The sequence below is a fragment of the Macaca nemestrina genome, chromosome 2 (assembly GCF_043159975.1).
Source record: "Macaca nemestrina isolate mMacNem1 chromosome 2, mMacNem.hap1, whole genome shotgun sequence".
NCBI lineage: Eukaryota > Metazoa > Chordata > Mammalia > Primates > Cercopithecidae > Macaca > Macaca nemestrina.
The window spans coordinates 108,900,038-108,916,577 of NC_092126.1; the positions used below are offsets into that span (position 1 = coordinate 108,900,038).

Sequence of the window (16,540 nt, forward strand, 5' to 3'; positions counted from 1 at the left end):
AACGTAACTGTTCAGGGCCAGGCACAGTGGCTCATGCCTCTAATCCCAGCACTTTGGGAGGCCGAGGCAGCAGGATCGATTGAGCTCAGGAGTTTGAGACCAGTCTCGGCAACATAACAAGACCTCATCTATAAAAAAATTAAAAATTAGCCAAGTGTGGTGGCATGCACCTATAGTCCCAGCTACTCAGGAGGCTGAGGTGGGAGGATCCCACGAGCCCAGGAATTTGAGGTTGCAGTGAGCTGTTTGTTGCCACCGTCCTCTAGCCTGGGTGACAGAGTGAGACCCTCTCTCAAAAAAATGAAAATAAATGCATCATTATTCCCCATGTTATTGCAAAGATGGCAAAATAGACTTTTACACACCAGTGATAGCTGTGGTTGATGTACCTTGCCAGGAAGCACTCTGGCTGTCAGGTTGATTGTGTTATATCCTCTGATCCAGGAGTGTTCATTGCAGATAATTTATAATCAGAGACTCGGAACCCCAAATGTCCTCTGATGGGGAATTGGGAGATGACTGATGTCATATCAATAAGAAAGGAATGTGCCACCACCATTAACATCATGTCTTGAAGAATACTTAATATCAGAAACTGTTTATCATATAATATTAAGTAAAAACACATGACACAAGGCCAGGCACAGTGGTTCACACCTGTAATCCCAGCACTTCGAGAGGTCAAGACAGACAGATCGTTTGAGGTCAGGAGTTCAACACCAGCCTGGTCAACATGGTGAAACCCTGTCTCTACTAAAAATACAAAAAATTAGCCGGGTGTGGTGGTGCACACCTGTAAACCGGTAGTCCCAGGTACTCAGGAGGCTGAGGCAGGAGGATTGCTTGGACCAGGAGGCAGAGGTTGCAGTGAGCTGAGATCATGCCACTGCACTCCAGCTTGGGCAACAGAGAGAGACTCAGTCTCAAAAAAAAAAAAAAAAAATCCAAAGGTGTTCATATGAGCTGGGTGCAGTGGTTCACACCTGTAATCCTAGCGTTTTGGGAGGCCAGGGCACCAGATGGCTTGAGCCCAGGAGTTCGAGACCAGCCTGGGCAATATAGTGAGACATCCCATCTCTATAAAAAAAAATAATAATTTTTAAAATTTAAAAAAAAGTGTTCATATGGTAAGAATATCAATCCTGAAAATGTTACATGTATAATAAGCATTTATATACACATTTTTGCATTTTTGGAGACAAGGATATAATATACCTTTTTTTCTAGGTTGTATAATTATGAGTAGTTTTTCATTTCCTGTATTTTCTGTGCTGAGTGTTAGTTTTTTAATCAGAAAAAATAGAGCAAGAAACTGAAATGAAACTGTAATGAATTTCTCTTTTTCCATTCTGGAATTTGAGAAGTCCTTAATAATAACACACAGAGCTAAACACAACCATGTTTGCTGGAATTGACCAAAGGTGTTTAAGAGAATAGGGGTTCCTGAGTAGGGTAGAGAGTTCCCCCTGCCCTGGGTGTTTCACAGTTTAACACCTTTGAGCAGGTCTCTGTGCACTTCTCTGGGGACCTACAGCGCAGAGGAAACCTAGCAGAGTGGTTAAGAGTTTGGCTACAGTATGCCTGGGGGCAGATTGCCCTCCCTCGCTGATCCTTAGCTGCTTCATCTGTCCAATGGGGTAAGAATACCACCCTCAAAGAGTGGTGAGGACTAAATAAGTTAACATCATGTATTCGTTGTTGTTGCTGCTGCTGTAGTTTTTTTTTGTTGTTTGTTTGTTTGTTTTTTTAAGACAGGGTCTCACTGGCCCAAGCTTCAGTGCAGTGATACAATCATAGCTCACTGTAGCCTTGATCTCCTGGTCTTAAGTGATCCTCCCACTTCAGCCTCCCAAGTAACTGGGACTATAGGTGTGCAACTGTGCCTGGCTAATTTTTTTTTATCTTTTAATTTTTCATAGAGATGAGGTCTTGCTATAGTGCCCAGGCTGGTCTCAAATTCTTGGGCTCAAGTGATCCTCCTGCCTTGGCCTCCCAAAGTACTGGGAGTATAGGCATAAGCTACCACACCTGGCTTGCTGTAGTTTATCTTCGTGCTATCATTAAGTAGGGGAAGTTCTTTGTCCCAAGCAGAAATGGATGGCAAAGGGAGTTTCTTCCTACCAGCTTGTGTCTCTGGACTTCAGATACATTAATGGTCTTTCTTACCCATGCTTATTTTTACACCTCAGTCTTCTTACTTTTTTTCTCTTCCTTAGCAAGCCTCTCAGAGAGTCATTCTCCACAGCCCCGAGTTTGAGGATGCTCTGTGTGCCCTGATGGTGATGGCTGCTCCAATGGCCCCGCACATAACCTCAGAGATCTGGGCAGGTACGTGGCAGAGTCCTTGTTTGACCAGTTACTACTAACCAGAATTTGCCCAAGCCTCTTTTTGAACATCATTCGGGACTCAGATGTCCTCAGATATAGGGTCCAACATTTGGCGTCTATACTCATCAGCCTCTCTGTGCTGTACTCTGAATGGTAGTATTTCATCCGCATGGTCACCCCTACCAAAAGGAAAGACACTTCCTTGCTTTGAATAATGTGCCCAGACTAATGCAGGTGTTGATGTTACTACCTTAATCCCTTCTTGTGACTCAGCTCCCCAGTATCCACGTATTATGACCTGCATGGTCCTTTTAAGATAGAAACTCATGTTTAGTACCACTCTACAGATGGAAATTAAGTTATAGGTCTAAACTTACACTGTAATTCAGCACTTTTCACCAATTATTCCTAATCTAGGCATCAAAGCAGGCCTGAATGCCTGCTTGAATTTCAGCCCCTAGCACTCTCTCCACATCATTGGAGCGTTAGCCTGGACAAAACCAAGACTTCACATAATCATCAAACTGGGATTAGGCCAAGCATATAGGGAGGGGCAAAGTGACATGTAATTGAGCTCCTGAAGGATCATGCATGGGAAAGTCTTCAGATGTTTCTAGAAATAGGTCATCTGAAATGCATGTGATCTCTCCTAATTAAATTTACTGATGTGGTGTCACAGAGAAGAAATGCATGTTGTTCAGTTGAGCAAACCACGAGTCTCAGTGTAAGCTTGAGTGATAAGAAGAATTTGAGGATTATGTGAAATTCCCACCATCCAAGCAGCTTTATGCCTACAGGAGATGGGTGGAAATTACAGTAGGATTTATAGTTGACAGAGTAGTGCCAGTGTCTCTCACAAAGCCTTGTTTATTGCTTTCTACTTTAAAACATAGTGCTCCTTGTTGATTTCAGGGAATCGCTGGGAATTGGGCCCTACCATCTCCCTCAGAGTTGCTTCTTAATTCCACAGGAGGAGCAGTGGTTCCTTTTTCTTTTTAGCTAAGATGAGACTGTTATTTTTCCAGGGTCCCCTTTTTTACAGTATAAGTGTCTCTGTCAAAAGGAAGTGTTTCTCATCCCTTGAGGAAGAGCAAATCTGTTTTAATTTGCTTTCATTGTAAACCCATGAGCTTGGTTTGGATTTTTATCCTTTTTGATATCTAAAGCCACTTTAAAATTAAACTTATTCAGCCAAATACTGAAGTTTACGCAGTGGGATGATTTGCCAGCCAGTTTTGTGTTTATGTACCATATCTACAATTTCTGACTTTAAGCATCAACCAAAAAAGTGGAAAGGGCTTTGGAAATCAGGAACTAATTCTAAAAACTGGGTAAGGATTTGGATGGGTATGACTCTGAAGTTTCCTTTGGATTCATTCTTTGCTGCTTGCAAGACTGAATCAAGGTCCAGTTTACTTTAGCAGGAAAGAGATGTGGTGTAGCTCCCAACAGATTTTGCCCACTTTATATGCTTTAAGACATCCCGATTGAGTACAAGTGTATTTCATTGTGTCTTAAGTCATCTTCTGGGTCTTTCCAGTTACTCTTTTAGTTACCCTTTTTAAACCAAGCTTTTGCAACTCCTGGCCCCCTCCAACAGGTGGCTTAGTTGGAAGAGGTCAGAGAGTCCTGAGTTGAGTGTATCCAAGGTAAGTCTGAATGCTGTAATGAATTCCTGTCTTTCCATTCTGGAATTCGGGAAGTCCTTAATAATAGCATGCAGAGCGAAACACAACCACATAGCTTAAATACTCCTACCAGTCAGTGTCAGATGCCTCTTTCATAGGGGTTGCAATTTTAAGTGACAATGAGGTAGTGCAACTGATTTAAAGTACGAGGGGAATGAGAGAGAAGGAGGAGAAGGCAATTATAAGGATTTTACGAGTTGAGCAAGGTTTTAAACGTAAAGACAAAGGACGTGAGGAAAGATGGGAAGAACTGAAATTGTTTTCAGTGGATCTACAGAGGAAACCGTTTTTAAATTTCTCACACTTTGAATCTTTAAGGGAGAATTTTTGAGTCCAATTTGTGTTTAGAAACCTCATACCAATTAATGAAATCATACCATTGGATAGTCAGAATTGTTTTATCCTTTTTGTTCTAAGGAACCTCTCAAATGAACAATTTTGTTCATATCAGAAGTTCCCCAAAGGGATCACTGTCATTCCAAATTGTCTTTGGAAACTTGTGGCACTTAAAAAGATATGCACAGGAGTTAGGGCTGTAATTAGAAAACATAAAGAAAGGATGTGCTGCTTGTGGTGGAGGAGGCAGTTTTAGGTTGAAAAGACCAAGAAGACCCTGTGAGAGCCTCAACACATCCACAAGTTGGTGCTTGTGGAATTTTGCGTCTTGGTGCTTGATCAAAGTCATCATTGATCAGGACCCAGAGAAAGCCTCCTGATTATCGGCAGACAAAACTAACATAAAAGCAGTTCTCAGGAACACAAGAACAAGACTGAGGAAGAAATCATTATGAGATTTTGCAGTGGTGACTCGGGGCATAGTGTGTCTCCAAGAAGTAACCGACTGACCACTTCACCCTTAGGGCCAGCTCAGGGACAAATTTATGGGACCTATTCCCATCCTCTCCCAATAGACAAACAACATTCAAGATAGTACACAAGCAGATAGGTAGGTCATTAGGCCAGCAGGTGTTAGTTGCTAGAAAACAGTTTCACCAAAGAACAATAGAATTCTGATCAAAAAACCAAATGTCCAAAGTGGGACCTATTCTTAAGAAAATCAGATAAATGCAACACTAAAAGCTTCAGTGAAATCCTGGAGTTCAATTCCGCATGAACTTAATTCCCAGGCAAGGGTGAGTGGCACCTCATCCAGGTAGAGACACAAGGGGGTCTCAGATGCGTGCCCTGTTTCTGAGTCAAGGGTTCCAGCCAAAGGCAGTGAGGATCTCGGGTGAAATTCTGTGAACCCGCAATTCTATCAGCATTCTCCAGCCAGAGACCACCAGGAACACACCTTCAGATAACAAGTTGGGTTTCTTACCAGGGGGAGACATTGGGCATCTCAGTAAGAGGGTATTAGGAAGGACCTGTTATGTAATGAATTTAGGCTTTGGTAGAATAATTTGGGGAAAGGTCTCAGGAAGTGAAGGTTTGCTCTAGATTGAGTGCTGTCAGTAAGTGGGGACAGTTTTGTGATTGGTATCTTAAGAAATCTTATCTCTAGGGAGGTACACCTGAGCAAGGATAAAGTTGTAATTAGTAAAGAAATAGTAGTCACTCGTATTTGCCTAGAGAAGGGGATGTTTGATATTTTGTGTGTTTTGCAGTGACCTTGTCTTTGTGTTTTGACAAAATTATGACGTGGTCTTGTTTTGGTCTCCTTTTATGTTGTCGGTGTGACTGTCTGATGTTGGCGTTCAGTGAGATCATTTGTGTTGAAGAGGCGAATAATATGGCCTAGCTATGCACAACTGGTGAATTTCTTATAACACTGAGGCCCAGCTAGAATTGTCAGACCAGTTCCCAGATGACAAGGACTGAGAATAGAAATCTGCTTACCATCACCCTCTAGAAATAAACAGCCACTGTCAGCGTCTTAGTGCAGATCAGGTGGTGGGTGTGGTGGCTGGGTGCGGTGGCTCACACCTGTAATCCCAGCACTTTGGGAGGCCCAGGCAGGAGGATCACTTGAGCCCAGGAGTTCAAGACTAGCCTGGGCAACATAGGGAGACCCCCATCTCTACAAAAAATTTAAAATTATCTGGGTGTGGTGGCATGTGTCTGTAGGCTGAGCTATTCGGGAGGCTGAGGTGGGAGGATCACCTGAGCCCAGGAATTCCTGGCTGCAGGGAGCCAGGATCATACCACTGTACTCCAGCCTGGCTGACAGAGCAAGAGTCTGTCTCATAAAACATAAAAAAGAAAAAGTAAAATGATTGTGTTCACTTACTTATGTGTGTTGTATTTTGTGTCCGCTTGTCTGTGTTGTTTTAATTGTCATGTCTCTTTATAAAATTTAAATACCCTAAAATTTACCCATTTTAAGTATATACTCAATGATTTCAGTAAATTGCTATACTTGTTCAGCCATCACCATGATCGGTTTTAGAACTGGGTTTCCATGACCGAAAAAATGTTCCTCACACCATTAGTCAATCGTACACCCACTCCAACTCCCAGCATGACTAATCTTTCTGTCTCGGTAGTTTTGCCTTTTCCAGAAATGTTATATAAATGAAATCATAAAATGTGTAGTCATTTCTGTTTTCTTTCATTTAGCATAATGCTTTTGAGATTAATCCATGTTCTGTTTATAGTAGTTCATTCCCTTTTATTGATGACTTGTTTTATTGTTAAGCTAGAGGTTATCTTATAACCTGATTTATTCACTTAAATAAATATTCCATGAACGTATTTATTTATGGGTCATTAAATACTTTTCTACAACATCATTTTTTTTTTCTTTTTTTGGAGATAGAGTCTCACTCTGTCACCTAGGCTGGAATGCAGTAGTACGATCTCTGTTCACTGCAACTTCCCCTCCCAGGTTCAAGAGATTCTCCTGCCTCAGCCTCCTGAGTAGCTGGGATTACAGGCACCTGCCACCACACCCGGCTAATTTTTGTATTTTTAGTAGAGACAGAGTTTCACCATGTTGGCCAGGCTGGTCTCAAACTTCTGACCTCACGGGATCTGCCTGCCTCGGCGTCCCAAAGTGCTGGGATTGCAGGCATGAGCCACTGCGCCTGGCCTACAACATCATTTTTAATGGTTATACAGTTTTCCATTGTTTGAATTTACGCACTCCCCATCATTGAACATTCAAACTGTTTATAGTTATACGTTTTTTTAAAAAAAGCTAAATAGCTGCCGGGTGCGGTAGCTCACACCTATAATCTCAGCACTTTGGGAGGCCGAGGTGGGCAGATCACCTGAGGTTGGGAGTTCGAGACCAGCTGTCAGGCTCTACTAAAAATACAAAATTAGCTGGGCGTGGTGTGCATGCCTGTAATCTCAGCTACTCAGGAGGCTGAGGCAGGAGAATCGCTTGAACCTGGGAGGCAGAGGTTGCAGTGAGCCGAGATCGCGCCTTGCACTCCAGCCTGGGCAATAAGAGTGAAACTCCATCTCCAAAAAAAAAAAAAAAAAAAAAAAGCGAAATAGCCAATGCTTATGTGCAAAATTATTTCCTAAGAATACATAACTAAGTGTAATTGCTTGGTCAGAAGAGATACAAAAGATTAAGGCTTTTGATGCACATCCTCAAATCAAATTCCAGAAATTCTCTGGGTCTTCTGTGAATATGCCTGAACAGAAACAGGAGCAGATATCATGATTCCAGATGTTATATATGGACTTTTCAATCCCTTTGTGATAAACTCATTCTGCAAACTGGAGTAGCCCAACCTGGGCCCATCCCATGTCTTTGAAATCCTGAGTGAAATCACACCTTTGCAGCTGTGAGGATGGATAACAGGGGCCCATACACCTGGGCCCAGAGCAAGGCGATATGTCTTACAGGAGCTCAAGCACCAGGCTGTGGTGGTGGTGGTCTCAGCATCAGAGGCCTAGTGCATCCTGTCTAGACAGACTTCAGAGAGTCACTCAGAACACAGAGCAACAGTTTGACCATCTTTGCTTTACACTGGGCTTAGGTCAGTTTCTCAGGTTAGCAAAAAATTAAATTCTCAGTATTTCCAGTTTAACAATATGATATTTAAGAATATAATATTTGGGGGTTTTTGTTTGTTTGTTTTTTGGGTTTTTTTACATATAAACTTTTAAAATAACAGCATTAGGCTGGGCGCTGTGGCTCACGCCTGTAATCCCAGCACTATGGGAGACCGAGGTGGGCGGATCACGGGGTCAAGAGATCGAGACCATCTTGGCCAACATGGTGAAACCCCAGCTCTACTAAAAATACAAAAATTAGCTGGGCATGGTGGCGCGTGCCTGTGAAGTCCCACCTACTCAGGAGGCTGAGGCAGGAGAGTTGCTTGAACGCGGGTGCTGGAGGTTGCAGTGAGCCAAGATCGCGCCATTACACTCCCATCTGGTGACAGAGTGAGACTCTATCTCAAAAAAAACAAACAAACTGCATAATTGTCCATGTGTGCCATGACTTAGTGTGTCTAACATTTCACTCCCATAAACAATCCGCCATGGACAATTCTGTGCATAAATCTTGTTCTCACTTCAAATTATTTCCTTGAAGTGGAAAAGATATGAATCTATTTAAGACTCTTGATATATATTGACAAATTATTTTCCTGAGAAGTTATTCCATCTTCCACTCTAGGATCTGTTTTTGAATTGTGCATTGTGCTTCGATGATTTAACTATTGAATTTTTACAGACAGTTTTAACACCTGGCAGGCTAACCTTTCTTCATTTCTTTTCTTATAATTCTTTAACTCTTCTCACCTGTTTATTTTTCTCAGCAAAACTCTGCATAGTTTGTGAAGTTCTCCCGAAATCACCATGACAGTTAAACTGAAATGTGGTTAAACTTAGAATTAATTTAGGAAGGTTTCACATCTTTACCTCATCCAAACTTTCATCCCAGCTCATGGTCTGTCTCAAATATTTTCTTTTCTTTTGTGTTCTTGTAGACTAGAATCTCTTTCTGCTATATTTTCTGACTGATAACGGCTGGTATATTTTTCTTCTGTAAAACCACATTGACACCAACATTTGTTTTATTTCAGTTAAGATTTATTGTGAGTTGATAGTCTTCTTAATGGTGTCAAATAAAGGTTAATACCATGGAAATTTAATCAGTTAAGAAAAATATATGTAGACTGATAAACTATAAGAATTAATCTATTAATCTAATAGATTAATCCAAGTAACTTGAATCCTCTGGAATATATGAGGGAAATAACTCATTATTTTCTTAGTATAATTGATTTTTTAAATCTTTTTAAATTTTTTAAAATTTATTTTTATTTTTTGAGACAGAGTCTCACTCTGTTGTCCAGGCTGGAGTGCAGTGGCATAATCTGGGCTTATTGCAGCCTTGACCTCCTGGGCTTAAGCGAACCTCGTGCCTCAGCCTCCCAAGTAGCTGGGACTGTAAGCACACGCCACCATGCCCAGCTAATTTTTGTATTTTTTTTTTTTTTTTATAGAGACAGTGTCTTACTGTGTTGCCCAAGCTGGTCCTGAGCTCCTGGGCTCAAGCAATCCTCCCTCCTTGGCCTCCCAAAGTGCTGGGATTATAGGCATGAGCCACTGCACCTGGCCTACTGTCTTTTTAAAAAGATGTAATTGAGAAATAAAAATTGCATATATTTATGGTGTACAATGTGATGTTTTGATATATGTACACATTGTGGAATGATTAAACCAAGGTAATTAGCATATCTATCACCTCACAGATATCATTTGTTGCGATGGGAATGTTAAATATCTACTCTCTTACCAATTTTCAACTAAATAATGCATTGCTATTAACTGTAGTCACCAGGATGCACAGTCGATCTCCAGAACCTATTCCAACGGCATATAATTTTTTAAATTTTGGTTTGCATATTTGTTTTCTATCCTGATTCCCTACTGATCTCTCTTACTTTAACAGGTAAAATCCTCTTGGATTTTCTAGGATTCTATGACCAGCAAATAAGGATGCTTTCTTCTTCTAATAGTTATACCATGGTGTCTGATTATTTTCTTTATTACACGTCTTAGAAAACCCTCTGCAGTGTTAAGGAATGCTGGCTACAGGCAATCAGGTCTCATTTCCAGATATAAATGGAACAAACGCCTCCCTGGTTAGATGTGATGTTGGCTGTTGGTTTGGGGTGGATAGTCTCTGTCATGTTAAGGAAGCAGCCTTCTGTTTTTGTTTACCAGCACTCATATTAGGAATGGGAGTTATATTTTACTTAATGCCTATTGTCCAGTTGTTGAGGTGATGTATTATTTGCTTTGAATTTTCTCTTTTGCCCTTTAGATATGATGTATATTCAGTTCATTGATTGCCTATGTGTTCAGTTCATTGATTGCCTAATATTGAGATATCCTCAGATAAATTCATATTGACCATGGCATGGTAGACTTAATATACCATTAAATTCTATTTGGAAAAAAATCTATTTGCAAAAAAATCTATTCGCTGGGGTTATATAGAATTTTCAGTTATTTTACTAACACTAGCTTTTTCTCAATATGAATTGTTAGGTTAGTGAAAGAGGGTTTCACTGACTTCACAGAGGGAATGAGTTGCCTCTGTCTTTTTTTTTTTTTGGAAACAGAGTCACACTCTGTCGCCCAGACTGCAGTGCAGTAGCGCCATCTCAGCTCACTGCAACCTCCGCCTCCCGGGTTCAAGCAATTCTCGTGCCTTAGCCTCCTGAGTAGCTGGGATTACAGGCACACACCACCACATCCGGCTAATTTTTGTATTTTTAGTAGAGATGGGGTTTCGCCATGTTGACCAGGCTGGTCTCAAACTCTTGACTTCAGGTGATCCGCCCACCTCGGCCTCCCAAAGTGCTGGAATTACAGGCATGAACCACGGCGCCCGGCCGCCTCTTTTTACGGTGTTACAAGAGACTTCAGGAGGGTGGTATTAGGCCCTGACAAGCTGCAGCCATATTATATTCTATTTTGCAGCCTTTAATTATCTTCTTTTTTTTTTTTTTTTTTTTTTTTTTTTTTGAGATGGAGTCTCGCTCTGTCGCCCAGGCTGGAGTGCAGTGGCGCTATCTCGGCTCACTGCAAGCTCTGCCTCCCAGGGTTCACGCCATTCACCTGCCTCAGCCTCCTCAGTGGCTGGGACTACAGACGCCCGCCACCACACCTGGCTAATTTTTTGTATTTTTAGTAGAGATGGGGTTTCACCATGTTGGTCAGGATGGTCTCGATCTTCTGACCTCATGATCAGCCCGCCTCAGCCTCCCAAATTGCTGGGATTACAGGTGTGAGCCACTGCGCCCGGCCCCACATTAAGTCTTTTAAGTGGCCTGCTGTTAATTCTGTCGTAGTCTTTGCTATAAAACAATACTGATCCAATTTGTGATAAACTCACCCACTCTCATCGTAGAATATACATTTCTCCCTTTCATCTTCCTTCTTTGGCCCACATTATCTGTCTACCTCCTTCATTTTGTTTCTCCCAGGAAGGACTGATGTAAATTGGATTTTCAGAAACTCCCTCCCTCATGCCCCTCTGGTCTCTGCATCTAGAATACCGGAGTCAGAGGATCTACTCTCTCTAGGGTCCTTCCTCTCCCAGGCAGGTCTTATGGTACAGTGTACACTGTGGTGTTGCCTCTGTCAGTCTGTCCTTCATTTCTGTGACCAGATCTCCAACAGGACATGTTCTAAAGAAGTGTGGTAGGAACTGGCCCATTTCAAACTTTGCGCCGTGATTTTTCTACATGTCACCCCACTGGGGCTTTTGTGATCAGTTTTATAATGAAGAGTGGATCTGGATTGAATCTTAGTTTTGCTACAGTGTTTCCATCAGTCATTCCATAAACATTGATTGAGCATGTACTATGTGTCAGGCAGTGTTCTAGGCATTTGTAGGAAAGCGGGAGAGAGCAGTTGGAGCAGTGGACATTGTGTTCATTTCAGTTGCAGTCCTCCCTAACGTTTTACAGATCTATAGCAACTAATTTTTTTTTCAATTCAAAGAAGCAGTGGGAAACCTGTCTCCTGCTCTCCCCCATGAGATGTGTATCTTTTTTTCTGAATGAGCAGCTGGGGACATAGCCCAGGCAAGTGGGGAGGCTTAAGCACCAGGAATGTCCCCTGGGTCGTTACTCATGGGCATTAGGTGCCCCCAGGAGAGAATGGGGAAACGATGCCTCCTGCCTCTCCCAGCATGTGAGGAGGGTTAATGTAACAGGATGTTGAAAGTCTTTTGCAAACAGAAGCACTATATTATGATAGGGCCTCAATATTGTCTTCTCAGACTGTCAAGTCATTCCTATCCCAAGGATCTGGGACAGTTTTTATACATATTTCATTTTTTCTAAAACACTTACCTTTCATATACCTTCGGTTTTATTCCTGCATCTTAGAAAGATAACTCCAGAATGACTGAAGAGAACATGGTCCACCAAGGTGGCATGTTCAGAAATGGCCATTCCCAGAGTTCCCCTGGGAGGCTGATTTTCAAAGGAGAAGTTCTCCCCAAAGAGCAACAGAATTGAGATCTGTCTCTTAAGGGAGATTTGAAGTCCTCTTGGCATAATGGCCATTATTGCCCTGGATAAAAAGGAAACATTTTAGAGATGCCCAAAGTACTTAACAGTCCTCTATCAATTGCTTAAAGAGTAAACGGAGACCTTTTATAAGAAACAGACCCAGTGTCTTGGCAGTTTGCAAACAGGATGAGGAAATCTTTTTTTTTTTTCCTTCCTGAAGCTTCTGATCTGAGAAGCTGAAGACACCACATCTGAATTCACAAAGTTTCTTTTGTTTACCATAATACTGTCCTATCCAGATGAGGGTGGTAGCTGCTTGCCTAGGGAAATTTTGAGTATTTGGAGCCACTGATACTCTTTCTAGACGAAAGACTCAAGGGTTCCTTTGTTGGTGAACAGTAAAAGAGCAGAATATCATCAAACAGGCACACTGGCTCACTTCTGTATTCCCAGCACTTTGGGAGGCCAAAGCGGACAGATCACCTGAAGTCGGGAGACCAGCCTGGCCAACATGGTAAAACTCTGTCTCTACTAAAAAATACAAAAAATTAGCCGGGCGTGGTGGCACATGCCTATAATCCCAGCTGCTCAGGATGGACTGGGGCAGGAGAATGGCTTGAACCTGGGAGGTGGAGGTTGCAGTGAGCTGAGATTGTGCCACAGCACTCCTGCCTGGGCGACAGAGTGAGACTCTGTCTCAAAAAAAAAAAAAAAGAAAGAAAAGAAACGGAAAGGAGGGAGGGAGGGAAGGGAAGGAAGGAAGACAGATCACCAAACAGCAAGCTCCTTGGTGGTGCTCATGTTGGAGACGTAATTTCACCATCCTCAAAAATGACCCAACAGGCAACAGCTTGGATGGATCTTATGAGAATATGCTGATTGAAAGAAGCTAATCACTAAAGCAATCTACCATATTATTCCATTTATATGACAGTCCTGAGATAACACAATTGTAGAGATGGAGAACATATTCATGGTTGCCATGGGTTAGGAGTTGGAGATGGTGGCTCTTAACTGTGTTAACTGGTGGTGGTTACATGAAGCTACACATGGTTATGCTAAGCTACACACACACACACACACACACACACACACACACACACTAGTTATTAAACTGATGGAATCCAAATAAGCTCTATGGATTGCATTCATGTCAACTTGCTGGTTTTGATATTGTGATATAATCATGCCAGCTGTGACCATTGGAGGAGGCTGGGTGAAGGGTACACAGGACCTCCTGAACATTTCTTTGTAACTTCCTGTGAATCTATAATTATTGCAGAATAAAGGATTTTTTTAATTGCCTTTCTAAACTCATAAGTCTTGAGTGTTGAGATTCTAATTCTGGAAAATAGTATAGACCATGAGAGAGGAAGGAAGGGAGGAAGGAATTCATTTCTAATGGAAAGTTTTATTTTTTGTTTTTATTTATTTATTTTTTGAGACAGAGTCTCACTCTGTTGCCCAGGCTGAGTGCAGTGGCATGATCACGGCTCACTGCAACCTCAACCTCTCAGGCTCAGGTGATCCTCCCGCCTCAGCCTCCTGAGGAGCTGGGACATAGGCGTGTGCCACCACATCTGGCTAATTTTTGATTTTTTTGTAGAGACAAGGGCCGAGGCTAGTCTCGAACTCCTGGGCTTAAGCGATCCCTCCACCTCAGCCTCTCAAAGTGCTGGGATTATAGGTGTGAGCCACCACAGCTGGCCTGAAGGTTTTAACACCCACACGTACACACACACCTAACCAGATCCAACCATTCATCTTACTACTGTCTGAGGCAGGCATTCCTTCTGCTGCGTGTGGCAGAGTGCGTGCAGTGTGCCTGCAGGAGCACTCGGAGCCCTGGCTGGCCTGCCCTCAGGGCACTGCTCCCAGGGAGTGAACTCACTCTGTATGTGCCCAGCTTCTGAAGAAAAGTGCCTACAACCATCTGCAGAAAATCTGTCCAGTTTCCAGTGTGCCTGTCTGGGCTTCTTAAAGCAAAGCAAAACCTAATTTTTAAATTGAAAAGCATGTCTATACGTGTTTTGTAAAATATTCAACATTACTAGAAAGTGTGTCCTAATCTGTCACTCAGTTGCTTCCCAGAGAACCTTTGTCACCAATGCTATGTTTAATCTGACACAAGAATGTGATGGATGGATGTGACATGTCTACCTTTATACAGGTGTTAACATCCTGTACAAACATTTTTTGCTCTTACTGTGCTTTAGAGTAGTTCTGTATCAACAATATTCCATTCTTTTTTAACAGAGATAGGGTGTCCTAACCAATGAATGTAGTGATGGGCATTTGGGTGATAGTCCTTCTTTTGCTCTGTGTGTGTGTGTGTGTGTGTGTGTGTGTGTGTGTGTGTGTGTGTCTGTCTCTGTCTGTCTTTGTGTGCCTCTTTGAGATTAGTCCCTTTTCTAAAATACAAGTTATTTAAAAGAAGTAAGATCTCCTTAACATTTCTGTTTCTCTGGCCATTTTTATAGTTCTACAGTGACTTTTCCTTCTTGATATTTGCCTCTGGTGTCTGACTGATGATCTCCAAGTAATCCATCAACACCTTAATTTTGAGAGCACAGTGGGGAGAGCCTATATCTCCCTTAGGGATTCTGAAGGAATTCTCCCTCTTGAGGTGTCAGTCCACAACTCTATTTTTCTTCATAAAATAATTTGGGATGACTTTCTTCATAGCTTTTTATAAAAAGTGGCTGTGAAGTATAGCTATTGTGTTTTGCTCTCTATACGCTGTACTCATTAACTTCAACAAAATTATAAATGTAAAAATCATATAGAAGTATGTGTGATAATTACAGGGGAGAACAAGATACCCACTGATGCTCTGATAGTTCTTTATACATGAAATGTGTGTGCTGTGCAGATGTTGCTATTTCAAAATAATGTCAATGAAATTATTTCTCTGGATAAAGGATAAAGCAAAGTGGCCTCACTTCCTATTCACTTCCTTGGAATTGCCAAGGCTAGACGAGGCACAGCAGGGATCAGACGCCGCAGAGTCCCCGAGTCTTCCCCCCTGGTGTGTCTGTGAGTGCAGGGGTGGGGAGATGAGGTGGAGGCAGGCCTGAAGATGGCCACCAGGAGAGGACTGCCATCCACAGAAGCCATGATCCCTCTGGGGTGCCCTGGTGACATGGGAGCGTCACCACCTCTCAGTGGGGAGAGGAGGCTTGTTTCAGTTATTCTGCGGGAAAGTCTGCAACAGCAGCTCTCCCAGAGGAGGGGAAGAAAGGGGGTGGGCTGTGGGCTGTAGCCAACCTTGTCAGGTAGGCTTGCGTGCCAGGGCCTTGCCACTTCCCAGCCTGTGTTTGGACTTTCCCCATGTGTGTCCTGAAGGCCAGCTCTCCACCTGACCTCTCCCCTTGGCATTACAACGTAAAGGAATCATTGTATTTTCCACGCAAGTGTTAGGTATTTTTTACTTCCCTAAAACGAGCAAGGAGGCAAAAACACTACATAAAACCCAGGGTCCTGAGTTTCTGTTCCTCAGTGCTGAACAGGATGGCCCCACTCCCATCTATATGGAAATGTTGGCGGGGGCCCAGGCTGCTATAAATAAGCATCCTGACTGCTCCAGGAAGGCTGGGCTTCCTCATTTTTTTTTTTTTTAATGGAATTTGTAACAGCTTCTGCCCAGAACATTTGTGTCCAAGGTCCTTTCATCTGCCAGGCATCCTGTACAACTGCCATACGGAGGTTTTGGAAATCTTCCCACTGCAGCTGGGTCACAGGACAAGCCACACAGGGCCAGCTCACTAAAAGAAGTGATGAGCTCTCTTCTGTGACCTCCATCTCATGTTCAGATGTGAGTTTTAATAGGATTCCATCTGAACAAGCAGGAATCTCCTTTCTCCTTCTGCCAAAAGGCACATCTGTTAGACACAGAATAGGTTCATTAGTAAGCGCAACAGCCTCGGGCCACAGGAGCCATCTGGGCAGCAGGAATCTGTCTTTCATACCACATGATCCTCAGCTCCTAAGGAGTCTTCACTTCCCTCAGGCTGACTGGCAACACAGGGTTACAGCAGGAGTGCCAGGTCGTAAAACATGGAAAGCTACAACAAGTAAAGCTGTGGC

At 42.6% G+C, this 16,540-nt stretch overlaps 1 protein-coding gene across 2 annotated transcripts in view; it reads left to right on the forward strand.

The window, feature by feature from the left end:
- LOC105480334 (leucyl-tRNA synthetase 2, mitochondrial) overlaps positions 1 to 16,540 on the forward strand; it is a 162,386-nt gene that overhangs the window by 136,194 nt on the left and 9,652 nt on the right. For both annotated transcript variants that reach the window (XM_011739006.3, XM_011739005.3), the window contains one exon: positions 2,217 to 2,328. In XM_011739006.3, coding sequence (XP_011737308.1) covers positions 2,217 to 2,328 — 112 coding nt within the window. The remainder of the gene's footprint in view (positions 1 to 2,216; positions 2,329 to 16,540) is intronic.